Here is an 18,625-nt window from a genome sequence, read left to right on the forward strand (position 1 = left end):
TAAATTTGTTTGGTATGCAAGTTGTCTCTCGTTTCCTTGATATGCACTGATACGTCTGCTCCGTAGAGTGATTGGAAGTAAAAAGAACTACTGTCCGCTTACTGCGCTGCTCAATGCCCCCAAGTAGATCTCACAAGAGAAGAGAGATGTCATTTTTGACATTTCGTCGTTCTCGCTCTTCTCTTGCCTCTCATACATTATGCGTTATTGCCAAATTAATGTCATTTTACCTCTGTAAACTCCCAACTACATTTGACATTTTACCTCTGTAAACTCCCAACTACAATTGACATTTTACCTCCCGCAAACTGTCCACTACACATCACGAGCATCGTGAAGAAATCGAGAAAGTTCGGAAAGGATCTAGAGTTGGTCCTAGACTTCAGCGGTTGAAACCATTCATCCATGAAGACACTGGTACTTGGTGTACTTTTTCGTTGTTGAGAGTAGGAGGGCGACTAGCTAAAGCTCCTATATCATACGATGCCAAGTTTCCGTTGCTTTTGACGAAGCGCTCGCAATTCATGCGAAGCTTTATTCGTCATCTGCACCATACAAATTTTCATTTCTCTCCTTCGACAGAGTGTTTGGATCATAAACGCTCAAGGGGTCTGCAGTCAGACAGTTCGATCATGTATCAGCTGCTTTAAATGCAATGCAATGCAAATCGACTGCTGACGCAACTTATGGGAAATTTACCCGCAGACCGGCTCTGTACTCTCCGAACATTTTCAATTTGCGGCATTGAAAATTCGAGGAAGGCCCCCATACAAATCCTATATTGACTACTGACTCTCTTTTATTGGCTTTCCAAAGGTTTGTTGGGCGCCGAGGATATCCCCAGATCGTCCATTGCGACAACGGGACGAATTTCGTCGGAGCGAGCCGCCACCTCAGCGCTCTGCAGAAGGCGCTCGAGGACGAGGCGGACGCAGTTCGCGAATTCGCGTCAAGAAACGGATGCGAATTTGCGTTCATACCGCCTCGAGCGCCGCACATGGGAGGACTCTGGGAGGCAGGTGTAAAGTCTGCGAAGAGCCTACTCCTACGGGCGGTAGACAGCGCGCTCTTGACCGCCGAAGAGCTCGCTACAGTCCTCGTCGGGATCAAGGCCGTCCTGAATGTAGGCGTTTTTCTGCGTGCCATCCACAATTTGGCGCCGCTACCCATGTGTTGAAGCCACGCAGGCCATCAACGGGGCCGGTGTTTCTTCATGTCATCGTCGTAGTAAATGTTTTATGTTAAGACTATTTTGAATTGTTTGAAGTCTAGTGTAAGTAGGTTAGGGCAAGGCGCGAGCGCAATAAATCTTTAAACGCCACCAACAGTTTTTTCGGTCTTTTTTAGTTAGAAAAACTATTCTAATTGGAAAATTGCGGAAAATGGTCAACAATACAGTTCCACATTTAAAATTAAAGAACAAGTGTACCACATTGCAGCCAATGCCTAAACGAAGCACATCAGTTTTTACAAATATACTTCATGGGTGCGCACTCGCCAATAGTGTAGATGCAAGTTGTGGCTACCATAACCTCAATACGGCAAAATCCAGGCGTATAGTTTGAGACCTGGACGAATTACTTAATCAGCACAATGAATTATTGAAATCAGTGACAATCACGCTATTGCCATAAATCCTGATACAACATAAGATGCTGAGCACGTACCAAAATTCAATGCTCCTGTTGTTCACGACGTTGCTGGTATTATAGTTGGCGATCGCACAGCGACTCGAGAAATTGTGATCCAAAGAAGAAACAATAATCTGGATGGCGAATATGGATGGCAACAATGGCGAAACCGTAAACTGGTAACTCTATGATTTAATATCCACGTCATATGCAAGAATACATACAGGATGCTATGTTTTTTTTTTGCGGGAGTGCGGACGACTGTGTTTATTTATAACGTTCACATGTTATCCAAAGTGGCAGCAGAAAACTTCTTTACAATTAACAGGCCAAGGCTCAATGCATCGTCATGACATCACAGCACGTGTATTCAAAAAAAATGATGGATGTATTAAGTTGAAAGGCGAAAGCGAGGATTACCTCATGCAAACATTTTAAATTAGGGATCATCATATACGAGATTATGTTAGATATAAATAATACGATACAAACTTAAAACAAAAAAATAAATTTGTAATAAAGAAAAATTAATAACTTTAGAAAACTTGGGGGTTGGCGAACGAGCGAAGCGAGTGAGCAGGGGGCTTTCCCCCTAGTATTAGATATAAAGATCACTCTCAAACATTTTTATTAGACCGTAGTCTTTTATGTAAAAATTCACTACAATTATTTTGACCGACCTGTTTTTAAGGTACTTCAACAGTTTAATTTGGCCGTCAGCCATTCGCACTAACGGATGAAGGGCTGTCTCGCCATAACTGGACCCTTGGTCCATTCCTTGGTCCAAGTCCGCGGCCTTGCTCCTGGTTTCTAGGATGGTGGTGGATCACGAGCGACCCGTCACCCGCCGTAACTGTACACACCAGTGGAAGTGCGACTATACTCTCCTCGTGGGGGCGGCTGGAAACAGGTCCTGGTACGGTCAAGTCTCTGCCACGGATGCTGGCTAATTATAGTCGGGCGGAGAGAAGAAAACTCTCGTAGTGAAATTACCACAATCCACGGTGAAACAGGATATGCTAATGGATGCGTAGCCAAGGGGGAGCTCGGTGCTGTATATGCGAACTCTGGATACCTGCCGACCTCCAGTTTAAATTAGGCTTCCCGGGGAAAGCGAGCTATGCCTCGGGTGCCTATCCCCTTCCCGCCTACTCGTGAGACCAAACATGTCAAATTCTAAACATACAAAAACGAGAAGGAACGTGTGAGTCGCTTCTGGGGACGCGACTCTACTTATACCCGTACTCAGTCAGTATATACATTTTTGAGCTTATGATTTTTAAGAATTTTAGAAAAAAAAAAAATTTTACATTTTACATTTTTTTGCTACATATGATATCTACATCTACATATACAATGTATATTATACATCTAACATGTAGATTTTACATGTTCCAATTAGATTCTACATCTCCTCCGCTAGGGGTTGCTCGCGCACTGAACGCGGCAGAATGTGCGAGCGAGAAGGAAAATGAGATGCGTTGTCGGCGGCGGGAGGGGGAGGGGAAGCAACTGAAAATTAATTTCTTCATTCTGGCTATAATTATGATCCGATCTGATTCAGATTCGGCAATCTGGTAGATATTGGCATTTTCTACGATACTGCGTTTTTAGTTTTATCGTATCTTTAAAACTGTGCCTGCCACAGATTTTCGTCCTTTGTGTGGGCGGAAGGGGGCGGGGCGAAATTTTGAAATACACTTGTAGCAGTGTGATATCACATGAGTCTGGAAATCAAATTTGGTTTCTCTAGCTCTTATAGTCTCTGAGATCCAGGCGCTCATCAAGACGGACAGACGGACATGGCTATATAGACTCGGCTATTGATGCTGATCAAGAATATATATACTTTATGGGGTCGGAAACGTTTCCTTCTCTGCGTTGCACACATCCACTTTTACCACAAATCTAATATACCCCTTAACTTTTTTTTGAGTACGGGTATAACAACCGCAAAGAAGCTCGGTACTCCTCCTAAAGTACCGGAGGGAAAAGCCAATCCTTCTTCATCAACGCCTGGGAATCCAGGTTCTAAGAAGTCAGGGAAGGAGACTCAGTCGGTCCGCCGTCTTCTAGCAGCTACCGATGCGAGGAACCGAGGAACCCCCGTCAACCTCGGCAGACAGAGTTACTGCACCACAGACAGGAGGTGCGCTGCTTTCATCCTGTCCAACGATGACCTGGATTTAAAGTCGTCGGAAAAGGGGTTGGAGCAGAGGCTATGGTCCAGCCGGGTGGCACCAAAGCACGGTGAAAGCCATCGCCTTTATTATTAAAAATCGCGAGAAGGTCCTGGACCTCACACTTGCCTCTCACACGATACAGAATAACATAGTATCCTGGAGGGTCCTTAAAGAACACTCCTACTCGGACCACAGGTACATAGAAACTGTCTTCTCTTTCTCCATACCGAGTCCAATCCAATTCCGGAACCTCAGGCGGACAAACTGGACTCGTTACTCAGACCACCTGGGCGGGGGATTTCAACCTCTCTCCAACAACCGCCTTAACCTAACCTAACCTGATGGTTTTTTTCGTCGGCAACCTGCGGCTCGCCAGTTCCACGCGAAAATATTACAAACTAAATTTTTTTTACAAAACTAATACAAAAATATTCTAAGGCAAATCTATACTGCAAGCAGTAAAATAGGATTTTGAAAATAACTGCCATCGTGACATCCCAACCCTGCCATTCATACCCAAAAATACTTAAATGGACCACTGGGAAAGTAGAGGAATACTTTTCTGTCGGACGTACTTCTAGATAAAATAAATATATATTGGAAAAAATTACACATTACACATTGTTTTTATGTCAATAAATAATTTTTCTTATGTTCTATTTATCGAAACCAAAAATTAAATGAAAATACCTAATTCTCATCAACAACCATGATATTGAATCAAAAATTTGAGTAGCTCTTTAAAAATTCAATCAATTGTTAATGCTGATTAATGGAATTATAGGTAAGGCGATAATATTGGATCAGAGGTCCTTCTTACTCTGTGTTACAAGGATAAAGTTATGTAGCAATAAAAATACTCTCAACGTACATGGATATATCTTAGTGTATTTATTATGTAATCAGATTAGAGTACCAGATGTATAATGAATATAATCCTTTACAATATGTATTGGCATATGCTATAAAAACTTATATGTTAATGTAAAAGAAACACTGTATTGTTTAAGAATAATTTAAGATTTAAATACTTCACGTGTATCTAATACTATTTAAATAATTAACGACCAAATATACATTCTATAATTGTTTTCTAACCATTTCCGAAAGCAAGGCTGATTCATTATTTGACATAACGGCTCCACTAGAGTCATTATTCCTATACGAAGCACTAGTTGCACGCTGAATTGTTCTGTCTTCATAGCGCGTACGTCCCTGAGATGCCATTGGTCGGTTAAGTGTGTTATTGGCATTGTTTGGTGAGCTTGGCGGAGTGTTATGTGCAGTAAAATTTTTACTAATGAAATCTTGCTCTTTCCAACCGTTTTTTTTGTAGACGTCTCGGAGTTCGTGATGTTGCCACATCGTATACAAAACTTGACTAGCAAACTTTATTACACAAGAAGTATATTTTTCTTTTCGTCTCGATATATTCATAAGTCGGTCTATACCGCCTGCATCTAAAAGTGAACGAGAAAATTCTGGGTTCTTTTTTATGACCTCATTAATTGTAGCCAATACAGCTGTTATTGTATCATCCGATGTGTTTTGGTCATGCTGCACATTTCCAGATGGAAGTTTTTGGACTAGATCACGCATAGCGTATTTTCCAATTAGTTCTTTATTTCGTTGATCAATAGCTAGATTCCGTAGGGCAGTAGCAACTGCACAGACTACGCGATCAACTTCCATCCGAAGGAGCTCTACCAGTATAGGTAGACCTTTTTCTTTACGCACCGTGGCACGAATATCAATGCTGGGTTGCCAATAACATGCAGATAAATTTTGAATTGCTCCTGCCGCAGCTTCAAGTGTTTCTGGATTAGAACAACTTTGCAATAATGACAAGTAATACTGAACAACTTCAGGTTGCCATAATTGTTCATAGCCCTTATTCATCTGGCTATTAGTTACTGAACTTTTAGAATACTCTGTGGATATGCTATAGTCCTGAAGAGCTTCAGTAGCAGATACTTCCTTCTTTTTTTTACTTGTTCCAAAGCATCCTAAATTTTCGCCTAGAAATCAAAAATATATTAAAAAATGGAAATTTTAAAATGATTTATTTTGTTTTACCCTTTGACGAAGATGGGATAACCCTATCTTGCGTTATGAAAGGATGCTTATCGTAATTCGGATCTTCTACTTCCTGACATCTATACGAAAGATTACGCAGTATACATACGCAATTTTCTACTGTTTTGTTTCCAATATTGTTTTTCTCTATTGCAGCTCGCACTACATACAAAAGACATTCCACTAAATGCTCGCAATTGCGAAGACACCCTCTTGCATGCTCTCCAGCTGAACTGACATTTCGCAACACTCCCGATGCATTTCGAAATACTGTAGAAAAACAAGTGTCACCACAACAAATTGGATCCCATCCGGAATGAGGTTTTATAACGTTGCAGACTATAGCAGCTAGTGATTCATCAATAATTGACCGCTTGATATCTTCACAGGAAGACATATTCCATAACACTCCAGTTACCAATTCTTTTACTTCTGTCTCTTGAGAACGACAAAGCAGATGAACTAACGCTTCTATTCCGCTAGCATTTTTAATTCCACGCTTGTTTTCATCATTTTGTCTACCGTAGGATAGGTTTCGAAGAGCTCCACAAGCGTTTCTACAAATAAAACCATATACAGGTTATTTTAAAGATTTTATTAGATAATATAACCAATTGGGATAAGATTAAAATTAATTGTTGGGAGATGTTATTACGATAAAATTAATTTCTTCATTTAATATATGCACACATAATACACACTTATGTACATATGTACGTATGATAACCCGCCTGCACGACGACTGCATGCTACTCGACGCCCGAAATCGTGCAAACGCTGAGCGCTCACATAACGGTCACCGGCGGTATAAAAAAGAATGTAAAAATGTAAGTATATAAATATAAGTAAACCTTCGATTTATCAAGAACTTCAAGCGCGTGGTTTGGTTTTCTTCTAAACCAAAAGCTTCTTATCGTTTTCCTTAACTATTTTCTTAAATGGTTCGCTTTTGTTGTGATCTGATTGTGTCAGTCCTACGCAAAATAAACTGGGGGAGAACTGTTCGCTCTACTTGCTGATCCCCCAAATCATAAAAAACTAAAAACTTTTTACAAGCTAATTGTGTCTTTGCATGGACTTCCAGCGATACAACTACCAAATCCGATGTTTATAGTACTCGGTTCAAAAAACGAAAGAAAACCTGTAAGCTACTATTCATGCTTTGCAATCCACCGAGCGGTCGAGCTAATAAGCAAGGAATTTATATCTATAAATCAACTAAAAGACGCAAAAGATGTGGCGACTGCCACTGCAAATCTACAACTCATTAAACCAATCTCCCAATTCAACTACCGCCCGCTCATATGCTGACGTAGCAGGCAACGAAATCCAAAAAACTAACCCAAAATTAACTTCAAATGACATAAAAAAAAACAAAACCAATCACTGAGAAGAAAAACAACACTACTTATTATCAACGAGAAGGAACGTGTGAGTCGCTTCTAAAGACGCGACTCTACTTATACCCGTACTCAGTCAGTATTTACATTTTTGAGCATATGATTTTCAGAATTTAGAATTAAAAAAAAAAATTTTACATATTACATTTTTTTGCTACATCTGTTATCTACATCTACATCTACAATGTATATTTTACATCTAACATGTAGATTATAGATGTACTATTCATATTCTACATCTTTTCCGCTAGGGGTTGCTCGCGCACTGAACGCGGCAGAGTGTGCGAGCGAGAAGGAAAATGAGTTTCGTTGTCGTTTGTGGGAGGGGGGGCAGGGGAAGCAACTGAAAATTAATTTCGTCATTCTGGCTATAATTATGATCCGATCTAATTCAGATTCAGCAGTCTGGTAGATATGGGCATTCTCTACGATACTGCGTTTTTAGTTTTATCGTATCTTTAAAATTGTGCCTGCCACAGATTTTCGTCCTTTGTGGGGGCGGAAGGGGGCGGGGCGAAATTCTGAAATACACTTGTAGCAGTGGGATATCACATGAGTCTGGAAACCAAATTTGGTTGCCCTAGCTCTTATAGTTTCTGAGATCTAGGCGCTCATCGAGAAAGACAGACAGACAGACAGACAGACAGACAGACAGACAGACGGACAGACAGACATGGCTATATCGACTCGGCTATTGATGCTGATCAAGAATATATATACTTTATTGGGTCGGAAACGTTTCCTTCTCTGCGTTACACACATCCACTTTTACCACAAATCTAATATACCCCTTAACTCTTTTTTGAGTACGGGTATAAAAATCGAACTCCTCTAAACCAACCACAAAAACAACTAAAATCGCTGACCCATTAGGCGCGGACAAAAAAAGTGTACAAGGCAAAAAACACCGAAAACAATAAACGACGAGCGCATTGAAACTACTAACTCTCACTCATCCTAAACCGATTCAGAGATATCTCTTCGATTGATATGGTTACACGCTCAACACGATTTTTCCTCAAGGAACAAAACCAACTTTTTATTAAAGATTTGGGGCTTAGAAATGGTTTGATGATATTTTTTTTTTTCTATGGCAGAACTTTTTTTTGCAGAATTTTTTAAATCTGGTATTTTTTTTTTAGCTTTTTTCAGAGGTAGCGATAGTTTTTTTCACATAACTTTAGTATCTTACGTCTGGTTGTAAAGAACTTTGCTATTTTGAAAAGATAATTAAAACAGCTAGAAGTTAAGCCCAAACACTTTGTGATTACAGCTTACCGTCTGGGAAATATAAAGCATTGAAATGCAAAAATGATGATTTTTGTGGGGTACTTTTTACGAAATTTTGACTTTAAAAACTCAGGAAAAGTCGAAAAAAAATTATATCTATGTGTGCTGTCCCTATTTTTTTGTGTATAGGTGCGTTAATTTGGCGTCGATTAAGGTATCGCTCATTAAAATCTATGGAGAGACTTTGGAGCTAAAATTCGTTAACCAAACCTAAAAAATGGAAAAAATGCACAAAAAATACCTTTTTGAAGGCGGCGGGCCCAACTGCCAATTGGGAATTGGGATCGCGATCAGGTACCAAATGTACAACCCTTGTTCGTTTGCTTTGTTCCCAATTGGCAGTTGGCATATTATTTACAATGAAATTGTAATTTTTTTACATTAAAGGTCTCCTGATTAAAATTTGTGTGAAATAGCTACCTGAACAAATTAAATATTTTTAAGGCGTGCCTCGCCAAAAATATGTTCCCTTTGGAAGTTTTTAATTATTTCCATAATAAGTGGTCAACACTGTGACTTCTCCCCAGACTCTTATTTAGCAACAAAAAAATTATGTTTCAAATAGTTAACGCCGCACTCAAGAGAAAATGTACACCGAAAAAGCTCTCAGAAATTCAGAAATGTATTAAACGTGTTTAAGAGTTAAATATAAAATTCTCTCCCATGCTAGTTCAACCAAAAGAAGTTCCTGTCTGGCTTTCGATCCCAACTCTTATTTCACGGATCTTTTATTAAGAGCGGGTGTTTCAAAGCACCTTCCAAGCAGCCTTGAACAACACCCTATCTCGAAACGAGATTTTCCTATACACCGATGGATCACAAATGGATGCTTATACATAATTTTCCATTGCGCCAAATGAAAACTCCATTATTGCATCTGGAAGGCTTAAAGATCAATGGCCCATATTCTCTGCAGAAGCTTACGCTATATTACAGGCATTGAAATATACAGCATCTAACAAAAAACTCATCTTAATTTCTCTGATAGCACTACCCGACACGATTTTTCCTCAGGGAACCGAATCGACTTTTTCTGATAGATTTGGGGCTTGCGGCGTTAACTGTTTGAAACATAATTTTTTTGTTGGTAAATAAGAGTCTGGGGAGAAGTCACAGTGTTGATCGGTAAACTTTATCAGCTATTGATGGTAATCAAGCCACTACCAGCACATTTTCAGTAAAAGAGGTGTATTCCTACCTCCTACTGCACCAATGCAGCCGCAGTAAGGAGGTGCCAATTTTTTTATATATATTGTATTTGTGGGGCGCTGCCGTATGACGCGCGACGCGTGTTACCGAACCGATCGCGAGCATGGAGGAAAGATAGGTGTTAGACTAAAATTCGAGGAAAATTAGAGCTAAACACAACTCTAAGCTCTAAACATGCAAAGATAGCTAAAAAATATAACTAATTACGGGAAAGGTATATTAGTATTAGTGATTTAAGAAGAGGAAGGGAATTAGTAGTTGATATTATGTGGTAGAGGGAATTGGAATCCGAGCAAAGTACCCTAAATGGTTCGTGCAAGGAATAATTCGATCTACAAAGCGGAAGGAAAAGAGGAATGAAGTTTCTAGTAGATCTAATAGGAATCGTAAAGTTTATGCGGCTCAACAAGTCAGGGCTATCTACATCACCCTTGATCAGGTTGTGCATAAAAATCACACCAAGCATTTTTCTACGACTAACTAAGGTTGGAAGGTTTATTAAAAGCAATCTACGAGGATAAGATGGCAGTCTCACACCTGCATCCCAGTTAAGGCCACGCAGAGCAAAAAGTAAAAAGTTTTTCTGGACTGATTCTATACGGTCCTGGTGTACTTTGTACTGGGGGCACCATACACAAGAGCCGTATTCTAAAATCGGACGAACAAGCGAGATATAGAGAGTCTTCGTTATATAGGGGTCGTCAAATTCCTTTGACCACCTCTTTATAAACCCAAGCACACCCATGGCCTTATTTACCATGGTAGAAATGTGTTCAGAAAACTTTAACTTTGGGTCTAATTTAACACCAAGATCATCAACCAAGGTAATTCTCTCAAGAGAACCACCGCAGAGGCTATAAGGAGCCAATAGGGGGCTGGAGCGATGAAATGTCATTACTTTGCGTTTCGAGGCATTTAGGTTAACATATTTGCACAACACCATGATTGAAAGTTATTGAGATCGGATTGCAAGCGAGAGTGAAATGAAATGTCCTTATACTGGACACAAAGTTTAACATCATCCGCATACATGAGTACTCGAGAGTTTGTTAATACTGAAGGCAGATCATTAATAAAGAGTGTGAATGGTAGGGGGCCTAGATGGCTGCCCTGTGGTACTCCAGAAGTAACCTTAGCAGGTGAAGAGAAGGAGTTTTTGAAGAGGACTCTTTGAGACCTAGAACAAAGGTAGCTAGAAATCCATCTCAAAAGATTAGGCGGAAACCCTAAAAGGTCAAGTTTTTGTGCTAAACGGGAATGGTTTACAGAATCAAATGCTTTACTAAAATCAGTGTAAATGACATCCGTCTGCAAGTTACCTTGAAAGCCTTTAATGATAAAAGGTAAAAGGTAAACTCTAATAAATTTGTGGTTGTTGATCGTCGCCTTCTAAATCCGTGCTGGGACGGAGATATAAGTGATTTGCAGAGATGTTGCAAGAGCGGAGTTAAAATTGTTTCAAACATTTTAGGAATAGCGGATAACTTAGATATACCTCTATAATTATTTGCATCAGACTTGCTACCTTTCTTATGGAGCGGAATAATAAAAGATTCCTTCCAGATGGGGGGAAGCATGAAGAGTTAATGGATAGGGTGAATAGTTTAAGCAAGGGTCCACACAGAGCGTCGGCACAGTACCTGAGTACACAGCCGGGAACTCCGTCGGGACCTGGTGAAAACACCGGCTTAACTAGTCGAAGATCATGAAGCAGTGAGCTTTCATTTAACAAGGGGATGCCATTCGACCTTGGTAAACTGTATGGATACGGCTGACCAGAGTAGCTTTCATGAGAATAGGTTGTTTGGAAAAATTTGGCAAAAAGATCGGCAATTGCCTGATCATTGTTTGCTGACATATTGAGAAAAGATAACGAGGATGGATGTACGGACGCTCTACGCTTACTATTTACGAAGCTGTAAAACTGTTTAGGGTCCTGTGAAAATCGTATCCTGCATCGAGATAGGTAGTTTTTATAGCATTGAGCGTTAAGAACGGAGAAATTTGACCGAGCTATTACATAGTAAGAAAGAGAGGAGGGAGTACCAACTTCTCGAAATTTTTTATAAAGTCTTGATTTTTAATTTTTTAGACTGGATAACTCTTTGGTAAACCAAGGAGGCTTTCCAGATCTAACCGGACAAGAAAGTGGGACACAAGAATAAAAAAATATGTCAAGTACATTGTAAAAAATGTGAGTACCTTTCATAACGTCAGTGCACAAGTACAGAGCGGACCAATCAAAATCCCTAATAAGGTTATTAAGCTTCGTAAACTCGGCTTTACGAAAGCAGCGGACACGTTCAGATAGCCTACCCATTCGATCCAATACAGTAGGGCCAATATCGACTGACACTTCGAATGTAGGATGGTAGGAGTCTTCAGGTATACTGAGCGGAAGGGCTCGGGTTAACAACGCTATGGTCGGATCCGAGACAAAGCACAGATCAAGCAATCGACCCAAGGAATTTTTCACATGGTTGACTTGAGACAGGGATAGGTCTAGCAAGCCGTCGATAGTCATGTCGTGACATGGGCACAAGGTTATTAGACTCGTTTACCGAAGACCAAACAGCACCTGGCAAATTAAAATCACCAAGAACTATCATATGGTCTTTATCTGATAGCGAGGAAGAAACAGTTTTTAAAGCGGACAGGTGATGCTCCAATATTAAGATATTGTGTATTGACCTGCCAAAACTTCGGAACTAAGGATGTCCGGCTTTAACCAGGTTTTGGTGAACACAATAACGTGGGATGAGAATGCGAGACTCTCAAGGAAAAGAGTGCTGAGCTTACTACGCAAGCCTCTAGCATTCTGGTAGGTAACTAAAAGAAAGGAAGTTAGTTTTATGGATGGGTAGAAGTTGAGATGGAAGATGAGGGTAAAGATGGAGCACTGGTCTGAATGCTAGGAAGAGTAATGGGGGGCCTATTCTTTTTCTTAGCCTTAAACTCTTTAACCACCAATTGCTCTGACCAAAACTTGGCGGAACAAATGGTTTCAAATTGAGTTGGGGAGACGCTTATCTTGAAGGAAGATATCTCCCTGGCGTAAGAAAAGTTAAATTTTTCCACCTTTAAGCCGACGGCTTTTATTTTGCTTTGTATAAAAGCGGTGACATCATTGGATGTGAGGTCAGGGGCTAGCCGCGAGACAAAAACTTGTCGCTTTGGCGGGACTCCTACCAGTGGTTTTGGCACCACAGGCCTAGTACCTGTGATGGCAGTATCCGGTGGTCCTGGACATCTATTAGCTGGTGGGAGCGAAACTGAGGGGATAGTTAAGGGTGCGGACTCGATGGATACGGACTCTACAGACATTTCTAACTGCATACTCTCCGAAGTGACGCATTCGGCTCCCGAATCTGCATCACCAGCAGCGATCGTTGCCCTTGGAGTAGCAAACGGAATCAACTGCTGCACTAAGGGAGTGGTCGGAGTAAGTTTTTCAGATGCCGGCGGACATGAGGCAGTCGGTACTTGCAAGTCCCGCGGAGTAGACTTCTTGCGCCTCGGAGACTCAGCCAGCAGCTGTAAACTGCTGAACTGAGTGTTCATGGCCAAGAGCCGATCATATTGCTGTTTAAAGCCTACGATCAGCTCTTTGAAGCCACTCCGCGTCTGCCTCATGAACGAACGCATGTCGTTTTCCACAGCACGGCATTCCTCACAACTATAAAGCAGGCCGTTATTTTGGGAAATGGCATCTCCTACACGGCCCGAGATCCCTACACATTTTTCGTGCACTACGCTTTCGCAAAGCCAGCCGGGGATATTGGGCTGGTCATGGGTGATCTGCTTCTTGCAGGTTTTTTTGGCACAGACGACAGAAAATTCACTATTTGTCTTTTATTTTTTTTACTTCGGGAAAAAAAGTTCAAAATAAATAGCAATCAGACCACTGTGCAGAGCAAATGCTTAGAGCAATGCTTAAAGCGAAATCAGTAAAAAAAAAAAGAGAGAGAGGAGAGTGGTTGCAGCAACAGCTTATAAGTGAGAGCGTTACTGCACAAAAAGTTACAAGAGCGAAAGAACAGTTATTGAGAGTTAGGTAATAGAGAGAGTGATAGAAGGCAATAACAACGACAAAGAGCGGCTAAATTTAATGAGAGGGCGTACTTACGAAAAGCAACAACACAAACAAACGACTAACCGACGCACAAAATTTATTAAATAAGTTGTGTTTTTACACAATTATCAGGCATGCACCCGCGGTAAAAGTATGATTTTAATGTAAGTTAGTTAGAGAGTTAAATTATAGATAAAAAAACACCGGCTGTTTAAGTTAAACAAAAGGAAAATGCGGAGCGCAAAACAAAAACACGTCTGATCACTACGAAAGAGAACGAACGAGATGTATAATCTACATTGTAGATGTAGGAAATTGACATTGTAGATGTATAATCAACATTGTAGATGTATAATCTACATTTTAGATGTAAATGACAGATGTAGCAAAAAAAACTTTAAAATATAAAATATTTTAAAATTTTACATAAAACATAAGCTTATGTACGTATTTATATACTGACTAAGTGCGGGTATAAAAGTAGAGTCGCGTCCACAGAAGCGACTCACAACGTTCCTTTCGGACCTTCCGGACTTCCGGATTTCACTTTGCTATTTTGAAAAGATAATTAAAACAGCTAGAAGATAAGTCCAAACACTTTGTGATTTCAGCAAAAAAAAAATTATATCCTGTGTTCTCTATTTTTTTGTGTATAGGTGCATTAATTTGGCGTCTTTTAAGGTATCGCTCATTTAAATCTATGGAGAGACTTTGGAATGCTCAAAAATTGTATTTTAATATTATGAGGTGAAAGTAGGTGTTTATAATGGATTTTTACGTGCTGAATATGAATCTGGGCTTCAAATTCGTCTAGGTTGCCGAGAATCCGAAAAACTTAACCTCCCAATAACAAAAAAAGTGTGTTTAAATAACATGTAATCCCCCAAGATCCCCCCAAACATGTAATATAATAGTAATAAAATATCTTATACGTTTTTTGTATGTAATAAATTAATAATTTCAAGGTTAAAAGGATTTGTAAATACATAAATATTTTCCATTTTCACAATTTGCATTATGGAAAAAGTGTAACGTCCGTAACGTAACGTCCGTAACAGTCAAAAATTACGATTTCTTTTCAACGGGACTACTTATGCTTATTTTCTTTGCTGGATTAATATGGTCTTACATTCCACTTAATTTGTTGTATGTGAACTTTTTTTGTTTATTGTGCAAAATTCGCTAAAAAATGTGCAAATGCATGCAGCCTCAAAGTCGACTTCCATTTTTTGTAACGTCCGTAACGGAACTTTAAGCAAGCATAATTTTTTTTCAAAAACAGTAAACCTTTTATTTTAAAGTAAGTTTAAAAGAACGGGCAAATAACTGCATTTCGTAAAAATTTCATGAAAATATACCAATGTGAACGACAGCTGTGTCAATTTGAACAAGTAAATTGGCGTACGAATGTAACGTCCGTAACGCAGGATTAGCCCATATGTATGCAGAGTGTGCGAGCGAGAAAGAGAATGAGTAGCGGGTCTCTTGCTAGAGGAGGCGGGGGAAGCAACTGAAAATTAACTTCTTCATTATGTACGCGAGCGCCCTCTAGCGGAGGAGATGTAGAATCTTAAGGGTTGATGTATAGTCAACATGTTAGATGTAGAATATACATTTTAGATGTAGATGTAGATAACAGATGTAGCAAAAAAAATTTAAAATGTAAAATTTTTTAAATTCTAAAATATCAGACCTTATAAAATGTATATACTGACTGAGTACGGATATGGGTAGAGTCGCGTCCCCAGAAGCGACTCACACGTTTCTTCTCGTTATTATATTATTATCAGATTATTATTATCAAATTATTATTATCAGATTATTATTATGAGAATAGTTTTTTTTTTAAGAATCTTTTTTTCAAGAATTTTTATACCCGTACTCAAAAAAGAGTTAAGGGGTATATTAGATTTGTGGTAAAAGTGGATGTGTGTAACGCAGAGAAGGAAACGTTTCCGACCCCATAAAGTGTATATATTCTTGATCAGCATCAATAGCCGAATCGATATAGCCATGTCTGTCTGTCCGTCTGTCTGTCTGTCTGTCTGTCCGTCTTGTTGAGCGCCTAGATCTCAGAGACAATAAGAGATAGGGCAACCAAATTTGGTTCCCAGACTCATGTGACATCACACTGCTACAAGTGTATTTCAAAATTTCGCCCCGCCCCCTTCCGCCCCCACAAAAGACGAAAATCTGTGGCAGGCACAATTTTAAAGATACGATAAAACTAAAAACGCAGTATCGTAGAGAATGAATGATACTGCGTCTTTAGTTTTATCGTATCTTTAAAATTGTGCCTGTCACAGATTTTCTTCCTTTGTGGTGTCGGAAGGGGGCGGGGCGATATTTTGAAATACACTTGTAGCAGTGTGATATCACATGAGTCTGGAAACAAAATTTGGTTTCTCCAGCTCTTATAGTCTCTGAGATCCAGGCGCTCATCGAAACGGACAGACGGACGGACGGACAGACGGACGGACAGACGGACATAGCTATATCGACTCGGCTATTGATGCTGATCAAGAATATATATACTTTATGGGGTCGGAAACGTTTCCTTCTCTGCGTTGCACACATCCACTTTTACCACAAATCTAATATACCCCATAACTCTTTTTTGAGTACGGGTATAAAAACCACAATCTTATTTTTGGAAAATTTTCGATTTTAAAATTTTTGTGGGTTTCCACGCTAAAGCATAGTATCCAGCACTGCGGAATCGAAAAATTCCTGTCAAACTCCATTTAAAAAAAACTGTGACAGGAATGTTTCGTTTACGTATTCCTGGAGTGTGTATCCAGCAAAACACGAGCGGAATACACAGATTTATATCGATAGTTGCCTATCGGGACCGTGTGTAGACTGAGAGAACAGCTGATACCCAGCTCAGGAATATATACTTTACAATTCTTCCTGAAGTGAATGGTGCAACATGTAGGCAAAAACTGTCAGCAAAACCAAAAAGAGAGATGAAAATTATTCTTTTTTGTTTTGCAACAATATATGCCGCCACCAACCCAATCACTTCATCATCAGAGTGCATTTTTTTCCTTTTTTAATTTTAGCAGAATTTTACAGTTGCCTCTGTTTACAAAACACAGCTTATTCATCAACCCTGTTTTAGCTAAGTTCCACACCCTAACGGAATAACTAGCAAATTCCTTGCCGCAATTTTCCGCGGTGCTGGAGACAGGCCTTAAGACATATTTTTTACCACGAGGTGATCATGGAAAATCTTATTAAAGGTCGTCATACTAATGCTTAAGGATACCTCAATCTTACATGACGATCTTGCTTAATCATTTCGCGCACAGCATCGATATTTTGTGGCACAAAAATTCATTTTAAACCACCTTCACGAAATTCGTCCTGCAACGAAGGACTTCCACGGTGTAATTCGCAATACCAGTTTTTTACATTGGCAATGCCTGGTGCTTCATCAATAAAAGTTGAACTTAGCTGATCTAGGCATTCTTAGCTTAAAAATCCACCTCAAATATGGTAGAAAATCATGACAAAGACATTTTCATGACTAAATTTAAATTTTTGGATGAGATGAATTTTTGATTTATCGTTAATCGATATCCAACGTGGTCGTACATCAAAATGATGCATGCATGTTTTATTCATAAAACTCCAAACTTACGACTAGAATAAATAGCACCCCTCGTAGTTTGGCGTTAGAGTACTAAGCAAAAATGTGTATGTACATATGTGTTCATTGAAAAAGCAGTGCGACAGAAGCAAAACTTTATAATGGTTCTTGTGCATATTCCTTTTTGTTAGTTGATCACTTGCACATCGTTTTTGTAAAATGGAACATAGAGATTAGATTAGCTCTGATTATGTGTTGTCTTGATATTTTTGTACGCGTGCACAACTTTTCGGATGTTCACTGAAATAGCAGTTTTTGATTTTCTTCCACGAAAAGTGCCGAAATTTTTTTTAATTTTGTTAAAAATGAGTTTAATTAATTTGTACGACGATACACTATTATTATGGAAAAAATTTAATTTCACTGCTTCAAGGGAGAAAGGGAAGAAATCGTTAAGCTTAGGAAAGATGGAAAATCATATAACGAAATTCAGAGTCGCTTAAAATGTTCTGCCAAGATGATTTCCAATGCCAAAAATTATGTTTTTATTATATTTTTGTGTTAACAGTGCTATTTCAATGAACACCATAATGCATCCTTTTAGTTTTGTTATTATCCATTTTCGCTAAAATATATAAGTACCCATCATTAAACAAATGTTGAATTATTTTAAAATAAATACATTAAGCTGTTATAACTAAATGTTGTCTCGAATTAGTGCCTTTAATAGTATTTTTCAATCTTAGACGTGCAGGTCATAAGCACTGCTTTTTCAATGAATACAGCTGTAGTTATAATTGAGAATACATAACAACCATTTTTACTACTAATTATAACTAATAACACAACCGTTAAAAAATGTCTTTAAACACCCAAAAGAGCTCCCTAGGAAGTGGATTTCTCATCCAAATCTTATGAGGGAATGTCGAAAGCATTATAAAAACTGCGAATCCGTGAACCAGAGCAAATTATTAGTCCAAATCCTATTGAAGCGTTGGCAGAACATTATTGACTCATGCCAGGCCAGCGTAAGGCCGTAATGAAAACCAAATTAATAGAAAACTAAATAGTAAACCTCAAAAAATATGTAGATCATGTAACATTGGTTTGATTTTTTTCAATTTTCTTAAAAAACACTGGGAGAGGTCGGGGTATTTTGGTCCACGGGG

At 39.2% G+C, this 18,625-nt stretch overlaps 1 protein-coding gene across 2 annotated transcripts in view; it reads right to left on the reverse strand.

Moving 5' to 3' along the window:
- Nucleotides 1-4,865: 4,865 nt before the first annotated feature.
- Nucleotides 4,866-18,625, reverse strand: part of LOC111080790 (catenin delta-2) — a 38,065-nt gene continuing 24,305 nt past the window's right edge. For both annotated transcript variants that reach the window (XM_041594235.1, XM_041594236.1), the window contains exons 3-4: nucleotides 5,891-6,447; nucleotides 4,866-5,832 (exon numbers count right to left, since the gene is read on the reverse strand). In XM_041594235.1, coding sequence (XP_041450169.1) covers nucleotides 4,895-5,832; nucleotides 5,891-6,447 — 1,495 coding nt within the window. In that variant the 3' untranslated portion in view covers nucleotides 4,866-4,894. The remainder of the gene's footprint in view (nucleotides 5,833-5,890; nucleotides 6,448-18,625) is intronic.

The sequence above is a fragment of the Drosophila obscura genome, unplaced genomic scaffold (assembly GCF_018151105.1).
Source record: "Drosophila obscura isolate BZ-5 IFL unplaced genomic scaffold, ASM1815110v1 contig_24, whole genome shotgun sequence".
Taxonomy (NCBI): Eukaryota; Metazoa; Arthropoda; class Insecta; order Diptera; family Drosophilidae; genus Drosophila; species Drosophila obscura.